Below are 20666 nucleotides of genomic sequence, written 5' to 3' on the forward strand. Positions count from 1 at the left end.
CCCTTCCTCAAGGTGAACGACATTTTTGGATGCTTTTTGTAGCCCTTCATTAATTCCACAGCTTTTCACCTATTCTATATAACGAACAAAACATTGTTACAGGATAACGTTGTGACAACTGGTTTGAGATTGAAAAAAATAAAAAAATTACAATACACACAATGGATAATGCAATAATCAGAAGAGTAGAATGGAACCTGGATAAATAAGCATCTATTCTGTAACACTTGAAGTCAAGAAAACTTTGGAGCTGCTTTGAAATTGCAGAGCTAGGTCTGTGCTTAACAGGCTGTATTAATAATAATAAAAAAAAAAATAGCTGAAGGATTGGAGGAGTGACTGCTAAAATTATTAACTGGAGTTATTAAAAAGCTGCAGTTTAATGTAACAGATATGGCCATGTGACAGGGGTAGTGTTAACTTTCCCCCTTAATTTATGCAATAAATTATGAGGAAAATACAGGAAAAATTTCTTTCCTGAGGATCAGGTAGGCTTTCAAACCTTTGGCCACAAAGTAACATGTGTTAGTGATATTCAGCGTAAAGTAGACAAATCATGTGAACCCCAGCCATAACCTTGTCCTCACACTGAAGGCTCCACATCTCTACTCTGTGACAATGTTTACAAGCAATCCTTTGGAATTGTTATTTATCAAACAAGATGTTAAAAGAAAAAAAGAAGAAAGCCCTTATTCCCTACCAAAGAATAAATCTACCACCATGATGTGGAGTGCCCATTTTCTAAGCACTCTGAAGTGATGAAAACATCCAAAGAATCAAGTCCAGTATGTGAAGAACCCAAAATGTGCTGATTACAGGTTTAATCTATAAGTAGCAAACACTCTGTCCAAAGCAATGACGACACAGGTCACAGTCCTGGTAAATCTCTGTTACCAGGTGTTTTAAGCCCCTGGAAAGCAACCACAGCTGGATGGCTTCAGCTGAGGGAACCCAGATTCTGAAGCATGCAGCATGGCATCTCCTAAGCCATTGTAAACAACATGTTATTGAGAAAACAGAAAAAGATAGACCTGTTTAGGAAGATTTTTGTCTTTGATCTCCAAAAATAGTAGTAATAATCAATGAATAGAGTATAAAAGCTAAATAAGCTTGATATTCCCTAGTTCACACACACTTGCTAAAGCACCAGCTTGTTAACTTCCAACACAAGGTATGGCCTAGGTTCTTCAGCCTCAACACTGGACTGGTGAGGCCAAGAATCTAGTTCCAAAATAGCAGTAAGACACTTTGGACCTATTTATCATCAGTTTTATATCAATAGAACACCATGAAGAGCTGTAGTATCACATGCACAGAAAAGTGTAGTAAGGCAGCAATTATTCAGGCATTTTGGGGGAAAACCTGCAAGAACAGTGCAGAAGGTACTGAGCCCTGTCCCAGACACGCCCTCTGAAGTTCCATTGAGCAAGCAGAGCTCTGCTCCGTTTTGTGCGGGATACTGACAATTTGTCATCTGAACCTCTAGGTCCAAATCCTGTGAACGAGCACAGTTTGAGTCTATAGCATTACTTGAGCAATTTCACTGGCTCTAAGGTCAGAAACGTGTCTTTATTTAATCTATCTCCCCGTGTAACACACAGATTTACAAACAGAAATTCATAAAATAAGTGAATGTCAGGAAGAGCGAGAATGTCTCTTAGACCATTCCCACAAAATATTTTGAATTTGAATTCTATTTGAAAACTACAGCCTTTCCCCACTGCCAGATATGTAAGCAGCCACACCTGAATGCCACAGGAGAGTACTCAAGTGCTACTTTGTGCTGTTCTGGTTTACAATTATCACTGAATCCATGGGGGAAATGCTCATCATAGAAATACTCTTTGGATAAAGGAATTTCTTTCTGAATGAAGACAGGATTCAGCTCCGTGCTTACATATGTGTATTATTTAAAAGTGCACTACTTAAATATATAAATTTACCCACATATTTAACTGTTCTGCTGGATTAGAGCCATAATGAATAAATAGCTAATACTACAAATTAATAATATAAAACCCCCCCATATTTTTGAAAACACTATATTCAAGTGTTCATAATTAATTTAGAAATCTTTCAAATGTACATTTCTAATGCCTAGTAGAAGATTTGTGCCTCTACTTCACTTACATAACAGTAAGTTCTGAAGAACTGCATGTTACTACATGCAGTTTTAAAGATATATAGGGCTGGCTAAAGAACTGAAAGTTTCCAAATAAATACAATTTGCACCATAATATTGAAAATTTCTTGCAGCTGCTCACACTGTACTGAAAGGCTATAAAATGTCATTGGTTCCAAATGATACTATATTTTATCCAGTATGCTCAAGAGGAAGAAGGGTGATCAAAGCCAGAGGGCTTTTGACTAAAACTGGAAACAGGGAGTCCCAATCTCCAGGTTATTCCACCCTGCAAAGATCTACAAATTATCTCCTGAGGGTGCTGCATTCATAAGCACCCAGGGCATGGCTGCATCCATTCTGAAGTTTTCTCCTTTTTGAAGAAACAAGGGTGAATGGGAAGCTAAGCAGGGACAATTAACCTGTTCACTCAAGTCCATATATTTGGGCCACTTCTCCTCTCATGTTCCTCACTTTAAATCAGGACTAAGTGGTGGAAGAAGGAGTTAGTCTGTCCTTACGAGGACATGGTGGCACTCTGACCATCACCAGATGTTGCTGCTCCATGTTATCACTGGCTGATGAGCTGCAGGCAGGTGACTTGGGTTTACTACCCATAGCAGCCTGTGGGTGAGCAGGACACCTCCTTCACCTTTTCTTGTATTACTGCTACCAAACCTTTTGTGGACAGAGAGGGGAAGGTGGCAAAAATTACAACTTAATGGAATTTTATGTTCTATGGTGGGAGGATCTCACAGTAGGAAGACAGCAAGGGCTCCTTCATTGGATGACAGGCAAAGTTCTTTTTTAGTTCCTGTGAAGTCAGTTTAGCACCATGTGTTGACCACGACTAGGGGTGCTAGGGCTGCACTCAATGTCTGGAGATTCTGCTTCCTCCAGCAGTGACAGAACACACAACACAGTGTTTGTTCAGCAGGTCTCAGCCCACATAGCAGTCAATTACAATGCTGGAACTGACATTTCTAGGAAGTGAATGTGTTTCCCCTGCATACCTTTATTGGCTTTGTTTAGACTGTTACAGATTACACAACAGAAACTCTCCTTCCAGAGTCAATCAAATTTGGCCAGAGTTTGGGTTTTCTTTCTTTCAGAGGACACTGACTTAATTGATTTTATAGAAATTTATTCACATTGCCAAAATTATCTATACTCAAAACCAGGAAATATTTTTTTGAAAAGTAAGGAATTACATTTTGTTTTGCATATAATTCTCAAAGAAAAAAAAAATTTCTAATTAAAAAATAAAATTGAAAGTATGTATAGAAGGCTTTTTCAGTATTTCCAAAGTTAACATCTTTCTTTCCGCCTTCCACTTTTTCAACCATTTAGGAAACGTGAATGTTCTTGGAAGTCAAAGGGTCAGGATATCCTAAAAAATAGATGGTCTTCATTGCAACAAGCTCTGCAATCCCTTGAAAGCTCAGAAACAGCAGCAGCTGCAGAAGTGCCACTTTTATCACTCTCATTCTTTGGCATCAGGGCCATTAGTTCCTGACAATCCTAATCTGCTCTCCCTTGTTTTTTGTATGGAACAGAAGCACACAAGGCATGAAATATAAGAAATCAGGATAGATGATCAATCTTCAGTCTTTTACAATTCCTTAAATGCACTCTTTCTGAGGTATTTGAAAAGATTGTCACTTTTCACTTCTCCCTGTGAAGATTAAAATGAGGAAGGGATAAAAGTGGACAAGTGCTGGGCTGCAGTTACACTTTGTCCTACTATTTTGCCAATTTTTGCCATGGTAGACAATTCTTGGTACAAGAAGCATTTGAAACAAAAGGAAACATTTTTATCATCTCTTCTGATCTCCTATAACTACATATATATATATATATATATATATATATATATATATATATATATACACACCAAACACCTTTGAGCCAAGGAAATTTATTTCTCAGGACAAGAAGTGTAGAAGCCAATTATCTCAGGAAGTGTGTGCTGGCTGAAGACACTTTGTATCTGGTGGCTGCATAAGAGGAAAAGACATTCTCAGGTTTAACCCCCAAAAAGCTGTGGACATGGACAGAATAGTAGGAAGAGATCAAAACAATTATCCTCTATGGGGTAGAAGAATCAGAGTTTTCAGACAGGAAGAGTAAGAATTGTTACAAACTACATAAATGGACTGAGACATTCTGAAATAAGCAGCCCCATGGGTAGTCCCATGTGCTGGCCAAGAGGATCCAGGTGATGACAAAAGGCAGTTGGCAAAGGCAGAGAGGGAAATCTACTCTTCCCAGGACAACTCAATGGATGCCAACAAGAGTACTGCCTTTATTTTCAAGGACTTGGTTCCATATAATATTTGATCAATACACATGTTCTAAATTGAAAAATTAAACCAGCAATTCTGTTAAAAAAAATATCTAGAAGCTCTGCTCTTTCCTATTTATTTTCACACAAGATCTCTACTCGGCAAAATCCAAACCAGACTATCACTGAGGCAGTCCTCTTAAAAGACTGCTTTTTAATTTCCTACACTTCTAAGACTTCCCCTGCAGGCCACAATACAGCCTTGACTTCCCAGTGTCCAACTGACATAATTTTCTGCCCTTTGAGACATCATTAGTACTTCATGAGCATGGCACTGCAAAGCCTCCAGAGCAAGAAATGAAATGCCAAGCACATTTGATCAGAAAGTCTCAGCATCTCCCAGGGAGTGAACACACTACAGTAATTTGGAATAAACAAAGGCCACATCAGTTCCTGTGAGTCCACACTTGCCGATAATTTCTATTCTTGGCTCTTCACCCGGAGGGCCAAAGAAGACACCAACTCACCCTCTGCTTTCTATAACCAGCTCTTTTCTTCTTCAGGAAAGTATGGATTTGGTGTTAGTAACAGCCACCCAAATAACATTGCAAAAATATGCACATAACTGCTCTGGTATGTGTGTATGATTCCTACATCTTAATGTTACTATAAACCAATACTGAAGTTTTTTACTTCAAGCATTACAGTATCATATATACTTTGTGAAGAATGACTACATCCCAATTATGAAAATTAACGCACATTTTGACACGATAAAGATGTTACAACTCAACATTTGCAAATGTTACCTGATGCATAACTCTTGTATGGCTTGACATGTTATTAACAGTACTTTAAACCTTATGTTATTTTTTAATTTAATGATTATGCCTGAAATAGCCCCTTTCAAATTCAATTGCAGTAAGGTCTTTAAAAGCACGCTTTAAACTTAATTTGCTGCACATACAATTATCCAAATAAGTTGCATAGTTTAAATAAGTTCAGTTGTGCTTTGTAGCAGAACTCACAGTAATTATCATCTATTAAAAATACAATTTGCGGATATGAAGTTGACAAAACATTTAAGCATTTTGGTGAGTCTAGACATCAACAATATGAGTTTTTGTCACTCTTCCACTGACTTCTGCTGTTCATAATACCTCAACTTTACAATGATATTAGATCAGAGCATGGACATTTAATGGACACATCTGAAATAATTACAAACACAATTTTTAAAACTCCATTGTTGGGAGGGGAGAAATAAGAACTTGCGTTGGTTTGAGGTATCCAGCCCTCAGGAACACATTATGGTTGTTTGCATCAAGCTTTGTTGGTTTTATCATGTGTTACATTTAGATTAAAAATAGAAGGCACAGGTGTTTTACAAGGCGCCGTAACTAAGCCAACCAACAAAACTAAATATTACATTACCAAGCCAGGGGTCTATATCTCAACAGTGACTTCTTCCAATGCATTTTCATTTGAGGAATTTATTGCTTCTGAAAAAGGGCCGGGGTAGGTCTGTGCTGAGCAGTTCATTCCTTGTGCCACACTGATGTCTCCTTGGGAACTGAAGGTAGGGCAGGATCTAGTCCGTGCATAGTTTTGTTGGGGTCCAGCTTGTCCAACCATCTCACTCACAGTGTTCACCGGCGAAGCCCTCCAACTCTGTCTCTGCAGTTGTTCTTCTTTACACTTTATGGAATACCAGGCCAGGAAAATAAAAAAGAATCCCACGAACTTGAGAGCAGCTGCCAACCCGAAGTAGACAAAACGAAACGAGGTGACATCGTATTCCCAACAAGATCCTTGTACGCCGCAATCCTGTTGCCAAAGCATGCACGTGGTGTCAATAACAGCCCCAAAATAAATTGGAGTGGGAATGTAAGCTGAAACAAAAATAGCAAGAGAAATAGTATGTGTTAGCATATTGTGGAAAACTTCTAAAGAAACTGTATGCCCCAACCAAAGAGCGTAGGTTAAACATTTTTGAGATTTCTCACTGCTGTTCTCACATGAAATGTAAAACATGGAAAACTGGCCAGCCAATCTTCCCACCAATACTATTTACCCCACACATGAAACCTACCATAAATGGGAGGGAATTCAAAGAAGCCAATGCAGCAGCACCTTACAAAAGGTACTTCAATCTGCTGTCCCCAGACAGCTCTTCTTGAGCTGTCCCCTCAAAAAACCTCCAATTTTGCCCTCAGGAAGATAGAAGGTGAAATACATTATCTCCATAGCATTACCTGTTGAACATCCTTTACCCATGAGCTGGGAAAGGTGTTGTTTTTAGATAAGGTGAAAAAGCACTGAAGAACACAAAATGGTTTTGAAGATGTATGTAAGGGGTAAGGCCATTAAGATTATAAATGTCCTTTTGAATAGACCTTCCCAAGAAACATGCTCAAAATTCTTGCATTGAAAAATGCAGCCAGTCCAATGAATGAATGCTCCTGCTTTCTCCAGAAATACATCTTTAAGATGAGATTGAAATATCCTTCCTCAAACAAAACTTGAAGATGCAGCTTTATGGGCTGCTGTTCTTCTCTTAGAATAAACCTTGCTTGCTCTAGTCATGTATTTCATAGTAGCTGAACACCTGGAGTGCTCTTTATGGGCAGGATTTTAGAAATTCAAGATCTTGAAAGGGAATGCTTTGAAAAATAAAGACTTTTAATATCTATCCGTTTTTGCTTTGAAACACTTTAAAGACATTAAATAATATTAGAAGAAAGACATTAAGACATTAGGTAACAAATGCTTATTTTAAAAATTAGAAAACTATTGTTATTGCTGAAAGTAATAAAATTCTGGTTTTGAAAGCTAAAAAATCCTTATAAAATAGTATTTAGTAACTATTACTTTTTCAGTACAATTTGAAACTGTAAAAATTTATCTTTCTGTGAAACAGCGTTGTTCTAGAAAGTCAGTAACCAAAAAAAGCAAATTAACCACATTTTCAGATGCCATCATTTCAGAAGTTATTAATTTAAAGATCCTAATACAGTTAGTCAAGCAATTAGTTGCAGATTTATGGAATTTTAATGCACTTTTATGGTGCATTTAAGCTGAACATGGCCTTTATGAAAATGCTGAGCTACTGTAACACTTACCAAGAGTTCTTAATAAAACAAACTGCATTCCTAGTGCAAAGGGCCGCTCCCCATCTTCCACAGACCTAGCAGGTGAACAGAAAACTCCAGTGAAGAAACAGTCACAACTGATAATCATCCTGGTATGTTCTGGCTATACCTCATTTCTTCTCTTTAGCTTCTACTATTACTAACTCCTACTGCTAGTAAAAAACACAGCCAGCCCCTCCTGGACCTGTTTAATCAAAATCTCAGTCATGCCTTTTGAGCCTTCTTTACCTGTGTAAGGCCTGAAGAATTTGATCCAAACACATTAAGGAAATTACATAATCCACACAAAACATTTATGGCTTCTCATGATAGCTTTCTACTATTTCATATGTCTTAATTTATTTTTCTTAATATTTTTGAGGTAAATCAGAATTAAAAGATAATTAAAGTGTTGAAGGTTGGACTCAGTTTCTGAATTTAACAAATCTTTGTCCAGCATAAGCACCTTGGAGCTACTTTAAGAAAAAATACAGTAGAAAGATCCCAACAGACTCTTTTTGAAAATACCTTTTCAATTCAAGTAATACAGATTCCTTCCAGTGGTTTCTAAGGAAAAATGTCAAGCTTATGAAGACTGAATAGAAAGTAACAAAATTCCAGTCTGCATCTACAAGTTTAGTAAACCACAAATTATCTACTGATTTTAAAATATTTTTAATTCTTAATCTAAAGGCCTTAAAATAGACAGCTTCTAATAACACTGAAATACACCTAGAAACATACAAAAAGTCTGCAGTCAAAGAGATGCAGCTGTGAAATCCAGTTTTGAAGTCAAGAAATTCAGAAATTGGAGGATCAACTCGGGCCACAGACCTTTGACCAATACACAAAGCACAGTATGTGGTTTGGGACAGCAGATGTCACTGTCCAGGTGTGTGAGCCCTCATTTTTTGTATTGAGCATTACAAAATCCTGTTGGAGCTGTCCCTGATGTACCTCACTATTGTGAGGTTCACTGCAATATTGATTTTCACTTGCCTTTGCTAATTGCAATGCAAGGGCAGTATTTTTTTTATTACTATTATTTTACATGTGGGAAATCCAGAGACAGAAGAAATCAAGTCAGAAGTCTCTGAATTATAATGGCACTGTGTATGCAGTAGTTGAGGTAATGCTGAGCTGCTGGAATTCTGATGTGCCCAGCCCTGAGTGCCTGGCTTCAATGTCCCAATAGCGATCCTTACACCCAATCTGTGCAAAAGCAAAATTCCTCAGTGTGATAGAGCACAATCCTCCCTCCCTGTGTCAGCAGCAGGTTCCTGCATAAAGCTTAGCCACTTGAGCTGAGAAAATGACAGCAAGAGAGTGCTTGTCCTTGGAGTGGGTGAGACGAAGATGCCTGCCAGAGGGTTCCTCAGCCGTGCTCACAACTGAGTCTAAGGATACCATAGCTAAGTCTTGACCTGCCTCATGTTTTCTGAAGTTCCATGACCTATTACAAAGACTTGCTATTATTATTATTTTTAGAGGGGCCTAAATTTGTCCCGGAGTATCAGAGTGAAGCTCTAAAGACAGCACTACCAGAAGGAAATCCTACTTGGTTGGGAGGACCATTCTCAAAAAATAAAAGGTGCAAGACTGGTGTAAAAAAAAAGGGTTAAATTTGAAGACAGATTTTATACAAGACCAGGACAAGATGTCTCTCTATGTTAGCAATTAATGCAGCTAAACAGCTAGTGCTGAGATCTGACATGAAGACAAGCATTTCAAGCATTTGTAGGGATTTACTTCAGATCAGCTTGAACCTGGTCTCATGGACAGGATGCCCATCTCCATCTGGATCATTTTGGGTGTGCTTCTGAAGAGTACCTCAAACACTGGAAGAGGCTTCCTAGAGAGGTGGTCAATCCTTGTGCCTGTCAGTGTTTGGACAATGCCCTCACTAACAGGTTTTCATTTCTGCTCAGTCCTGCAGTGGTCAGGGAGTTGGACTGGATGATTAGAGTATTTACCAGAGCACGTAGGGACAAGACAAGAGGCAGTGGCTTTAAACTGAAAAAGGGTAGACTTAGATTAGATATTAAGAGAAAATTCTTCACTGTGAGGGCAGTGAGGCACTGGAACAGATTGCCCAGAGAAGTAGTAGATGCCCCATCCCTGGAAGAGTTCAAGGTCAGGCTGGATGGAGCTCTGACCAACCTGGTATAGGAAAGGTGTCCCTGTCCTTGACAGCAGGTTGGAACTAGGTAATTTTTAATGTCTCCTCAAACCCCTTCAGATTCTATGATTCTGTGCTCATTGTAGGTCCCTTCCAACTGAACTATTTTTTCTTTTTATCTTTCAACTCAACTTCATCTGAAAAGAACTTACTTATTCAGCTCTGAGCTCTTCAACTTCAGATCCCAAACCAAATAGCCATCTTTAAACCATTCTTTGTCCTCCTGTTACCAGGAGAACCAATGTTTATGGTTATGCTTTGTAAATTCTAGTAAATAATTATATAATTTTCCTCTAATTCCTCCTTCTCTTTAAACAGCAGCAACATAGATTAAATAAATACAAATTTATTTTAGCAGTAGACCGTATTATATTTTTTCAGCTCGCTTTTCTTTAAATATCAACAGAACTTCACTTACAGGAACTATGTTTTAAATGGATGAAGATGTTACAGGGAATGATTATGTTTATCAACTAGATGGCAGAGATGGGAAAAGCCAATCCAAAAATATGATTTTTTTTTTCCAAATTGACAAATAAATGCCACTGCCTTTTTCTTACAAAGGTTGTGTTGTTCTCTATCCTTAGAGTAATGGCAATAACAACTCTACCACAGTACAAGTTCAAAATTCTTGTGAAGATAAAAAAGGAATAAGATAAAAAACCAGGCATGTGGCAGGAATGAACAATTTTAAGAATGAGAAAAGGATAATTTTAAATACTAATTTTTTACATTTGCATTTGAAAATCCAAACCATTGCTCTAAGAAGCTTGAAAACTTTGCAGGAGTAATAATTTTCTTCCATGATGTTTTCCTTGTTTTCTCTTTACAGCACCTGGAATTTACTGCACACTGCATGTTTCCTAAAGTGGATTATCATCCACTACATATTCTAAATACAAACAGATTTCATCCTCTCCCTGTCAGCCTTTTCACTTTTTAAGGCCACACAAGGATTTTACTCACTTTTGGAAGATACATAATCTTGACAGGCACTGGTGACAGCGGGCACAGCAAAAGTACTTACAAAACATAACCGAGTTCTCACCTGAGTGTCACTATGACTGCTGATGGCTGGGCACATGCTGTTATAAGGGTTACAATGAAGAGGAATATGAGGAATGGGATGAGCGTGTTGCAGGTCCGATCACACTTCCCAGACACAGCGTATCCGTTCTCATTCAGGTAGGTTTTGACAATCACCAGCCGGAGCTGACTGCGCTGGCCCACTGTCGGTGGAGTGATCACCTGGCGACTCTGCACACAGGCACATTCTGTGTAATTCCTCACCTGGGAGGGCAAAAAAAGAACACTGTCACATGAAAAATATATGTAAAAAAGATATTACAAAGAGATATGGTATGACAGTCCTGTGGTACTTCTCAACTGAGAACCTTCTGCCTTGAGTATCATTATCCCAAGCACAAGCCAAGTTACATCTCCAAGTAATTTTAAAGCTGGCCAGGGCTCTCTGTGATGAGGTTGCCTTTCCATTGCTTTATTTAGTCTGAATTAAGAAAAAAAATCTGGAATATATTTGGGAAATACTGACAAAACAATTTGATCATTTCTGACAGGAAGGCTGAAGAAAAATATTGTTTCTATTGTACTACAAAAAATATGAGGAAACAGTCTTCAGGCAGCAGTGACAATGCCATATTCTGAAATTCAGCAAGCTGCTAACCTTCATATTCAGGTAGTGTCTTTTGCCATGTTAATGGAAGGCTACCCAGATGTAGCCAAAGAGCAACAAGCTGCACTTCTTGCTTGAAGCTCAGGACCTTCCACCTGGATGTGGGCATAGATCTGGACAGCAGCAAAAACAGAGAATAAAGGGAAAGCAGAGACTACAACAGTGAGACTGGAGGACTCACTGAGAGATTCCTGAATGGACAAAGAGAATGAAATTAAGATGAATAGACTGAAAAAAAGAAGTAGCACTTCACAGGCAAATTGGACTGTCATTTGAACAAGAAGAAGAAGAGCCAGATCAGAAATAGCCATCTTCCACATTTATGATAGTTCTGTTTTCATCTAATCTACAGCAAAGGGGCGTGCAGCAGATCAGAACATGCCAGTGCTACAGAATAAACAGGCCAGGACATATGTGATGTTAACAGGAAGGACCCTTCTGTTTCAAATTTTGCATTCATCAAAGTTTGGACCACACACAGACAGAAATTACAAAATCATCTTAAGGTAGTGAATTTAAGCTCTCAGACATCAAGACATAACCAAATCATGGCTGATTGTCAATTTTAATGTATACCTTTATATGCATCCATGTCATCATGTAGCCTCACATTTTTTTCCCCATAGGATTTAGCTGAACATCTTAATAATATATCTATTTATCCAGTATTTTACCTCCCATTTTCAAAATATGACTTCAGGTGTTTTGTTTTTTTCCCCAGACTAAGAATATCCTACTAGAAAGATGGAATGGCTTATATTTCATTTGGATTTTCTATAACACTCACTATTATAGCTTAACTCTTTCAAAAAGGAGTCATTTATCTTCAAAACAGTTATGAGGTGTTGATGTTATCTCTATTTTGTAGTTAAGTGACTGAAACAGATCAAAGATTTCACAAACATGGGTGACTAATTTGAGACAACTGGAATCTTTTTTTTTCCATAACATTTCCATTCCACCCAACTAAATATATTCTAAATGTAACTTTTCATGCCTTCAAATACAGATTTAGGCAGTCCATCTACAAGTGGCATTTATGGTTGTTGCTCATGTTCATCATCCAGAACATGAAGAATACAAGACCAATAACCAATAGGGAGAAGTTTTGTTTAACTGACTTGTCCAACGTCACTTAGAAACAAAGTCAATGACAGATTCTGGTTTCCCAAGGCAGCACTCCATTCTCACATCACATGAGTACCTGATTTCTTTCTACAGTACCTCACTCTAAACTCCTTATTACTTCCAAATGCAAAATAGGAATACTACAGAAATTAGACCTCTTTACTATTCAATCTTGGTTTATCACCAGTGAAACTAAGTCTGTGCATTAAATGAGAGAGACATAGCATGACAGAAATATTGAGTATAGCAATAGATAGATGTGTGTATAGGAATATATATAAAACAGGTGTGAACTGTACACTGGTAACATTTCCTCTTAGTTCAAATTTTTAAATGGGTAATTTTGAAAACATTCTAGGTAATAGACTTAAATCCAAATACTATATATTAGCAACATTTTGTGTGTTACACAGAGGCACTAACCTACATTTGTTGTATTTAGAAGTACCATATAAAAAAGATTATTTAATCCTAAAAAATGCCTTTTCCAAGCAATATCAGTCCTATTCTATTCACCATTAGCTACTGAGTTAAAGTTTCAGGCCATGAAGCATCTCTTCTTAAATGCTAAGATTCAATAGTATGTTTCAAAATCTGTAGTGAAGAGCACACATTCCCAGAGTATTTTTCCTACTAAATAAATTAATAGTGCCAGTTCGCTATCAGGTGAAATGCAACAAAGATCAAACCTATCAAGTCTCAATCCAAGAATGCACAAATTAGATTATATAGACACTGAAATTTAACCACGGGCTCACACTGCAGGCTTTTCCAATTGGTCAAAACAATTTTCTACTAAAAACCATCAAGATAATCTAAAAAGGAAAAAAAAAATAAGTGAAACTAATCTGTTCTCAGTGGCATCTATGTATGAACACGCTTTTTCAGACCATTATCCAGGTGACCTGATAAAACACAGTGCTGGACCTAACATCCTCCTGCTGCACAGGCTTGCTCACGACTGCAAATCAGGAGTACTGATACTTTTTAAGTAAGCCTTCTGGAAAGCACAATCAAACCCTAAGAAAATCAATGTTTACATTACTTCCTGTCTTTCTTAATTATCCTTTTTTAAAGGACAGTTCTGTAAAAGAAGAATTGTAGAGTTCATTTTTTTAAGGAAACTAGTATGACCATAATGCTCTGTTGATACTTTAGTCAGATTCTATTTTTCAACTGTCTTCTTGTGGCCAGTCCTGGAAACTGCCAAATTTCCATGGTTTGATTTTACCAGCAGGATGTCCTTCTTCAGTTCAGCATAACTAGAATACTGGGTTGGAACAAGCAATGTATTTCCAAGAATGAAAGTGGATTATTAACATCTTTTAAGTTCTGGTTACTTGAGTTTGATGACAACCTACCTGCATTTAGCCTGAAGAGGTTTAGAAAAAGGCCATGGGACTGATCAAACTGCTTTACAAGAGCAGAATACACAGGCAGTCTTTACCTAGCCAGGAAAACCACAGACCTTTCAGCACACTGGTGCAGGTACAAGAGCTACCTGGGCAAAATGATGAGGCTGACACAAACACCAATGACTTTAAACAAATCCTAACTAAATTTAAACATGAGTTTAAAACACTTCCAACTACCTGAAGAGTTAAGTTTTTCCTTCAATTCAGAGAGAGAGTCACAAAAAACCCCAAACTGCTCTAAAAGGTAAGACTGAGCTTGAAGAAAGACAGTTTGATATGGCTGCCTATGTTGGCAGAAAGCTGAGTTAGATGACACTGACTCAAGGTACCCTCTCCAAGCCCTGCAGGAACAGCAGGCATGCAGGTCACTGCCACCAAGGTCTCTGGGGTCTGTATGGCAAACACTAGCCCTCCCTATCCCACAGCACTTGCATTCACTCAGCTGGAGGATTCACTTAGTACAAATGAACTTGTGCCTCAAATTGGTAAATAACTAAAGGAAGCTAGGGCTCCTTTAGAAGGAAGGTCTCCTTAAAGAAAGGGTTGGGACCATGCAATAACAGCACTGCCAGTCTTTCAAATCATGGAAAGGCTCAGAGATGGACAAGTCACCTGCAGAGAACTTCTCTGAAGCTCAGAGGAGGGATGCTTGAGCTAGGAACAGAGAAGTATTTGATCTGCACCGGTCCCAAGGGACTACTCAGGGGTTGTGTGTGGATGGTGATGAAGCACTTACCCCTGTGCTGTGGTTTCCACCATTGATGCAGCCAGCTAGGCAAGGATTAAAATACGTTATTCCATCTGATCCACAGACAGGCTCGTACTCATGAATCTTACATCCACAGTTAACATTACAGCTTCCAGTCAGATTCCTGTGGGCCATGGCAAGAGTAGGACTGAAGAAAGAAAAAAGAACATTCTAGTAGAGCACACACAGATATCCATATCCTCCTGTACAAAGGGAGCAAACATTCCTACTCATGAACTTGGGAACTAAGAGTTTATTTTTAGACAGAGGCTGCATTAACTATAGGTTACGTATATGACTTAAACAATCTAGAACAACACCCAGGTCATCCTTGCCATTAACTAAAAACATGATAAAAGAAGTAATACCAAAGTTTAAAATTTGTATCATATTTGGTTAGGTAATAGGTGTTATTTTTCCCGTTGTTTTTTTTCCTCTATGAAGTAAGACACCACTACTTTATACGTTTATTTCAAGCTGCAGTAATTTCTTGTTGATTACTAATGAAAGACTCAGTGACAATATGTAAGGATTCTGTGAACTAATGTGAACTAATAACCATCTTTTCCCACATACCAACAGCTGTTCAGAAAACAATGCTTGTATTACTTACACAAATATGTGAAATCTACAGGAAGCTCTCTAAATCTGGAAGACTGTTGTGCTTTTACTAAATGTCTGTAAATGAATCACCAGTCTGCTTCCCTAGACCATTCCCCAAATCCCTTATGGATTTGGACATATTTCAAATGCTTCTTTCCCATTCTTGTGTCAAGGCAGCTTAAACATCTGCACCTACATGGCTCCCTAAAACTACACATATCAATGCTTGGTCTTTGAGACCTCTGGCCAAAATGCAAACAGTAGCTTACTTCACTTCACTAGTCCTTGAGAACTGGTAACTATACAAATGTCTGAGAATTATACTGGAATGCACGACCACTCCACACCAGGCACTACAGTGTTACACTGAATTAACTGTTCTGTTTTGTTTGCCCTGCTCTCAGTACTGCTCAATGGCCACTGCTGTTTAAAACCACCTCAAGTACCTCTGCTCTCAGCAGATCAGTAGATATCCAGGGAATTTCAGCACCTCCTCAGCCAGGCAGGAGCTGAATGGAATCCTGATTGGGTTTGTGGCTGCATCCTCAAGATCCTGTACACATGCTCACAGACTGCCATGCTGCAGAGCCTCACAAGGGCTGCTGCTGGCTTCTCTTCATGTCTGTGATGCATGGACAAGGCCAGAGTAAAGATAAATATCTAGCAGCAGGCTTGCAGCATCCCAGCTACTCCAGGGACCACAAGGAATGTTCTTCTGTTCCCATCGTCTACCCCTGACTAGACCAGAGGCTTGGCTCCAGAGCCATTCTGCACACAGTGACTGTCACCCATGCTGTGTCATCTCACCTTCTGTTGTTAGTGACACTCAGTAGCACAACTGCTGCTCAGAGCATTCTGCTTGACTGGTTTTCTTGCATTTATACACCGCTATTTGCTTTTGCTGAATATGCTTGTCTTCCCAGCTGTGCACTTTTGCAGAAAATTAAATATTACTAAGTAGCTTTCAAATATTTATTGACTGTCTACTGATCACACAAATCAGGTTCACAGATTTAGCTCTTGAAACTACTTTACACTTTACGGTCTAGCTGGATGCTAACCAAAGCCTTTATGAGTGTTTTGTTTTTTGCTCCATAAACAAACAAGATACACTTTTAGAAACAAGTTGCAGCTTGAGCAGGAAGTCAAATATCCAGGACTGGTAGTGGTTCTGTCACCTTCTCAGCTATCAGCTGAAATTTGTCATATTATATCCTGCTGGATTTCAATAAGCAGTATGCAGCAACACATCATATAGCAACGGGCAGACTTTTCCAGTATTCTCTCAACAGAACTTCTTCTCCAATGGAAAAAACACCAAATCATCAAAACATTCCTCAGGAACATACAAATTTCGGCAGCACAGTGACAAAACCTTTTCACACCAACAGGAGAGGCAGCATTTTTGGAGTTTTACAAAATACTAGTCAGCTTGCTGAGCTGGGTGTCCCAGATGCCTGAATACTTGGCATAAGGAAAGACTCCACAACTTGCCTGGGAGACCCTTGTGCCCGTGTTCCTATTGACAATGGGACTTTGCCACATTGCACAGGACCAGGTCCAGAGACAGCCCAGACTGCTGGGAAAGGCACAGCTCAGGTTCCACTTTCCAACCTCCCTCACCCTGCAGCACAAATTCTTCTGGTCTCTTATCCCTCCAACACCTAAACTCCTTCTCAGGAACCCATCCTGCTCTGCTTTCATAGCTAACTCACTTCAGCTGCACTGCTGAACATTACCACGACACACAGGTTAGGAAATCAGCTTTAAAAAAAAAAGTGAATGAAATCAGGCATGCAAGAAATGAGAAGCATGAAACTGGAAACTGAACTGAGACCACTGTGATAATTTAATCTCAGGGGCATTTTTTTTTTTGTCCTGGAAGATGACTTAAGTTTACAGATACACTAAACAAATACGCTCAAATTATTAAGTTACTGAAAACTCTGTCTCTCCAGTTTTCACCACCTTGTCCTCACATATCACTGTAAGACTTATTTGGGGTATTTCCTTTTGTTGCTTACAGCAAATACCTTGCACAGAGAGAGGTTTGGAGGTTTTTATCCTTTCAAGAACATGTTAATACACAAAATCATCTCTTAACTGCATTTCCAAAAGTTCATTATCAGACAGCTGTAATAGGCTCATGCCTTCACCTTCGTTACGTTCACTCATCACTCATTGTTCACTCATCTTTCAGTGGTGGGAAACAAATGAAGGATGATGGAGTTTCAGATGCTGGGGACATGAAATCTCTACTAACATTTGTCAGTGTAACCCCATTTTCATCATATGAGATCAACCATACAGCACATACTACCACAGCTTTTTGAACACTTCTTTCAGGAAGGAATCATTTTTTCTGGAAGATATGCATTTTTCTGGAAGTAAACTGAACCTAAGCACTCTAGTAATCCTGCTTCTGGCACTAGAAGGCTGCCTACTCTCCACAAATGAAAACAAAGCATTTATCCCTGAATTACAGCACAGCCCATCACAGATTTACCTGCATCAGCCATTGTGAGCAGGTTCTCAGGAAACTGCACCAAAGCTAGTATGTCCTCTGCTCATGAGCTGATCCGTGGAGAAAGCAGGCTAAGTAGTTTTCAAATATTTATTGACTGTCTACTGATCGCACAAATCAGGTTCACAAATGTAGCTCTTGAAAACACTTAACACTTTATGGTCTAGTTGGATGCTAATCAAAACCTTTCTGGGTGTTTTGTTTCTTGGTCCATAAACAAACAAGATACACTTGTTATACAGATAGCAAGATACACAAGCTACTTCTCCAGCAGCTGCTGTAGAAACATAGGATGTCTGAGAAAGAGCTGCTCTGCTTGTTTCAGCAGGTGCAGATACTTGACAACTTGCAACACTGCTGCACCTGAGCTGCCAAGGACACTAGTCATGCATGAGCAGACAGAAACCAGCCCCAAATGACAGCACTTCCTGAACTATTCTTTCAATTACAAACAATGATGCTGCTCCTTCCATTAATAAGATTCAACTGCAAGTTTGCTAAGCATGTGCTGAGACAAAACCCAGAACTCCATCTGACAAACTGCATTTGTTCACTTCTCAGGGAGACTGTTCTATGTCTCCATGACACAATGCTAGTAAAGATAAGACCTTTATTAGATGTGACTAACAATGTAAAGGACTCTAGTTTCTAACATTTTTTTCTAAATTGTGTTTTTCTCTCCAGCTATTAGTCTAGGAAAAGTTTGTGGTATAGGAATAAAGTGAGAAAAGGGAAAATATAAAATGAGATTTATTGCCTGGAGTTTTTTGAGCTGTGACCTGTTATTTAACATACTAGGGCTTGGACTGAAACATCACTGTACTGGTAGTCAATGAACACATACTAAGGAAAGAAAAAAGGACCCTCTTCCCACAAGATTATAATTTAAATGAAATGCAGTTTAAAAAAAAAAGAAAGTAAACTATATTTCGGTACCATCTAAACAAATAATTAATTTTGCACATGGTTTTATTGGTATCACTGTAGTAACCTACAGGACCAAGGAAATACTAAGGAAAGGAGAGAATCTCACCACATAGTTTCTATAATCTTAATATCGGGCTATATGATAAAAAGGATTATCTTAATTCCATAGCAGTATTTTTGGTTTGGTATTGAAGGACATTCTGGACGGCAGAGATCTGCAGTCTCCTTGTTGGCAAGCAGCTGGAATTGCAGCAATGATGCAATTTTTGTGTAGCTGTCAAACAAGGGACCCTCTCACTGTGTTAGCTGGATTCCTTCTTTGTTGTTATTGTTCTGATCCAATTAGTCACTGCTTTCAAGTTAAGAGATACCACTGGCTGATTGGACTGAAATAGACACAAGAATAACAGAAACTCAAACTAGTGATACAAGAGGAAGAATAGAAATATTTTTTAATGTGAAATACTTCAGTAAGCCAATTGTACACTTTAACTAAACTTTAATTGCACCAAAACAACACAAAGTAATCAAAAAGAGTCTGTGTTGATCCATTACATATCAGAAATGTGAGAGATGGAACTGAACTAATCCAGGAATCTGTCACTATGAGTAACCTCACCATGGAGGCTGTTTTAACTGCCTTGTATGACAATACATGCAAGAGACAGGTCTGGAAAATAACAAAGCAGCTGATCTCTGATATTTCCATTTTGTTCAGTACTGTTGAGGCCACACCTGCAGTGCTGGGTTCAGTTCTGGGCTCCTCAGTAGAAGAGAGACATGGAAGCACTGGAGAGACCAGTGAAGGTCCATGAACATGATGAAAGGACTGGAGCATCTCTCTTCTGAGGAAAAGCTGAGAAAGCTGAGACTGTTCAGCCTGGAAAAGGCTCAGGGGGATTTCATCAATGCCTATAAGCACATGAAGGGATGATGCAAAGAAGAAGGAGCCAGGCTCTTTTCAGTGGGGGCCAGCACCAGGAACAGAGGCAATGAGCAAACACTGAAACACAGGAGGTTCCCTGCAAACACCAGGAAACAGTTTTCACTGTGAAGGTGACTGGGTGGTGACACAGGTTGCCCAGGGAGGCTGTGGAGCTTCCCTCCTTAGAAATGTTTAAAAGCCATCTGGACTCTTGTCCAGACCATTCACTCATTCAGGACTTCCCACCTGGATGCTGTTATGGTGCAACAGAAGGGATGCCATATTGCAGTTTGAAATAAGGCTCCTTGTACTGCAATTCTAATATCAAACATATCCTCAGAACAAGGCTGGGGCACAGAACAATAGGTTCTAAAATGCTGAGATGAACAATACAGAGGTGCCCTTGATCTTCCTGAGAACAGAAATGCTGATGATACGCCAAGAACAGCAAAACTGCTTGTGCCCAATATAAAACAGCAGAAAATCCCTTCTGATATATTCTAATCTGTGCATGCCTCCAGGTCCCATCCATTTCCTTGCAGCTGAGACAGTTAGAAAAATACTGAGTTATGAAACATATTGAACTATGAATGTCACTGCCTACTTTTCAGAGTACTATGCACATACTTCTATGTTAACTGAAGCCTAGTTCTTTCTTCTCCCTTGTAGTGGTTTATGGCTCAGTTCACAAAAAAACCTGATATGTTTAAATGTATAAAAAACAATGGTAGAAATGAACATATTTGTCCAGAAACTATCCTGAAGGGTATGTCTACACTGCCCAATGCATCTGAGATCTCTGGGTTGCTGCTAGTGCAGGTAGGTCAGATATCAGACCTGGTATTGCCATATTAGAGTAGAGCATCATGCAATATATTTATCTCAAACCAGGCAGCTCTACTGCTTTCCCTAGCCAATCTTCCCTGTTGAACAGTCTTTGACATCTCTATACTGCACTACAGTCAAAGTAGAGAATGAATCATGTGT

General features: G+C 38.9%; 1 protein-coding gene across 1 annotated transcript in view; it reads right to left on the bottom strand.

Annotated features, from left to right (window-relative positions):
* Positions 1 to 4019: 4019 nt before the first annotated feature.
* Positions 4020 to 20666, bottom strand: part of SLCO5A1 (solute carrier organic anion transporter family member 5A1) — a gene marked incomplete at its 5' end in the record, with an annotated part of 68279 nt that continues 51632 nt past the window's right edge. Inside the window, 4 exons of the mRNA XM_083877329.1 lie at positions 4020 to 6298; positions 7529 to 7593; positions 10765 to 11006; positions 14689 to 14848. Coding sequence (XP_083733455.1) covers positions 5853 to 6298; positions 7529 to 7593; positions 10765 to 11006; positions 14689 to 14848 — 913 coding nt within the window. The 3' untranslated portion in view covers positions 4020 to 5852. The remainder of the gene's footprint in view (positions 6299 to 7528; positions 7594 to 10764; positions 11007 to 14688; positions 14849 to 20666) is intronic.

This window comes from Zosterops lateralis (genome assembly GCF_965231275.1).
Source record: "Zosterops lateralis genome assembly, chromosome: 1".
Lineage (NCBI taxonomy): Eukaryota > Metazoa > Chordata > Aves > Passeriformes > Zosteropidae > Zosterops > Zosterops lateralis.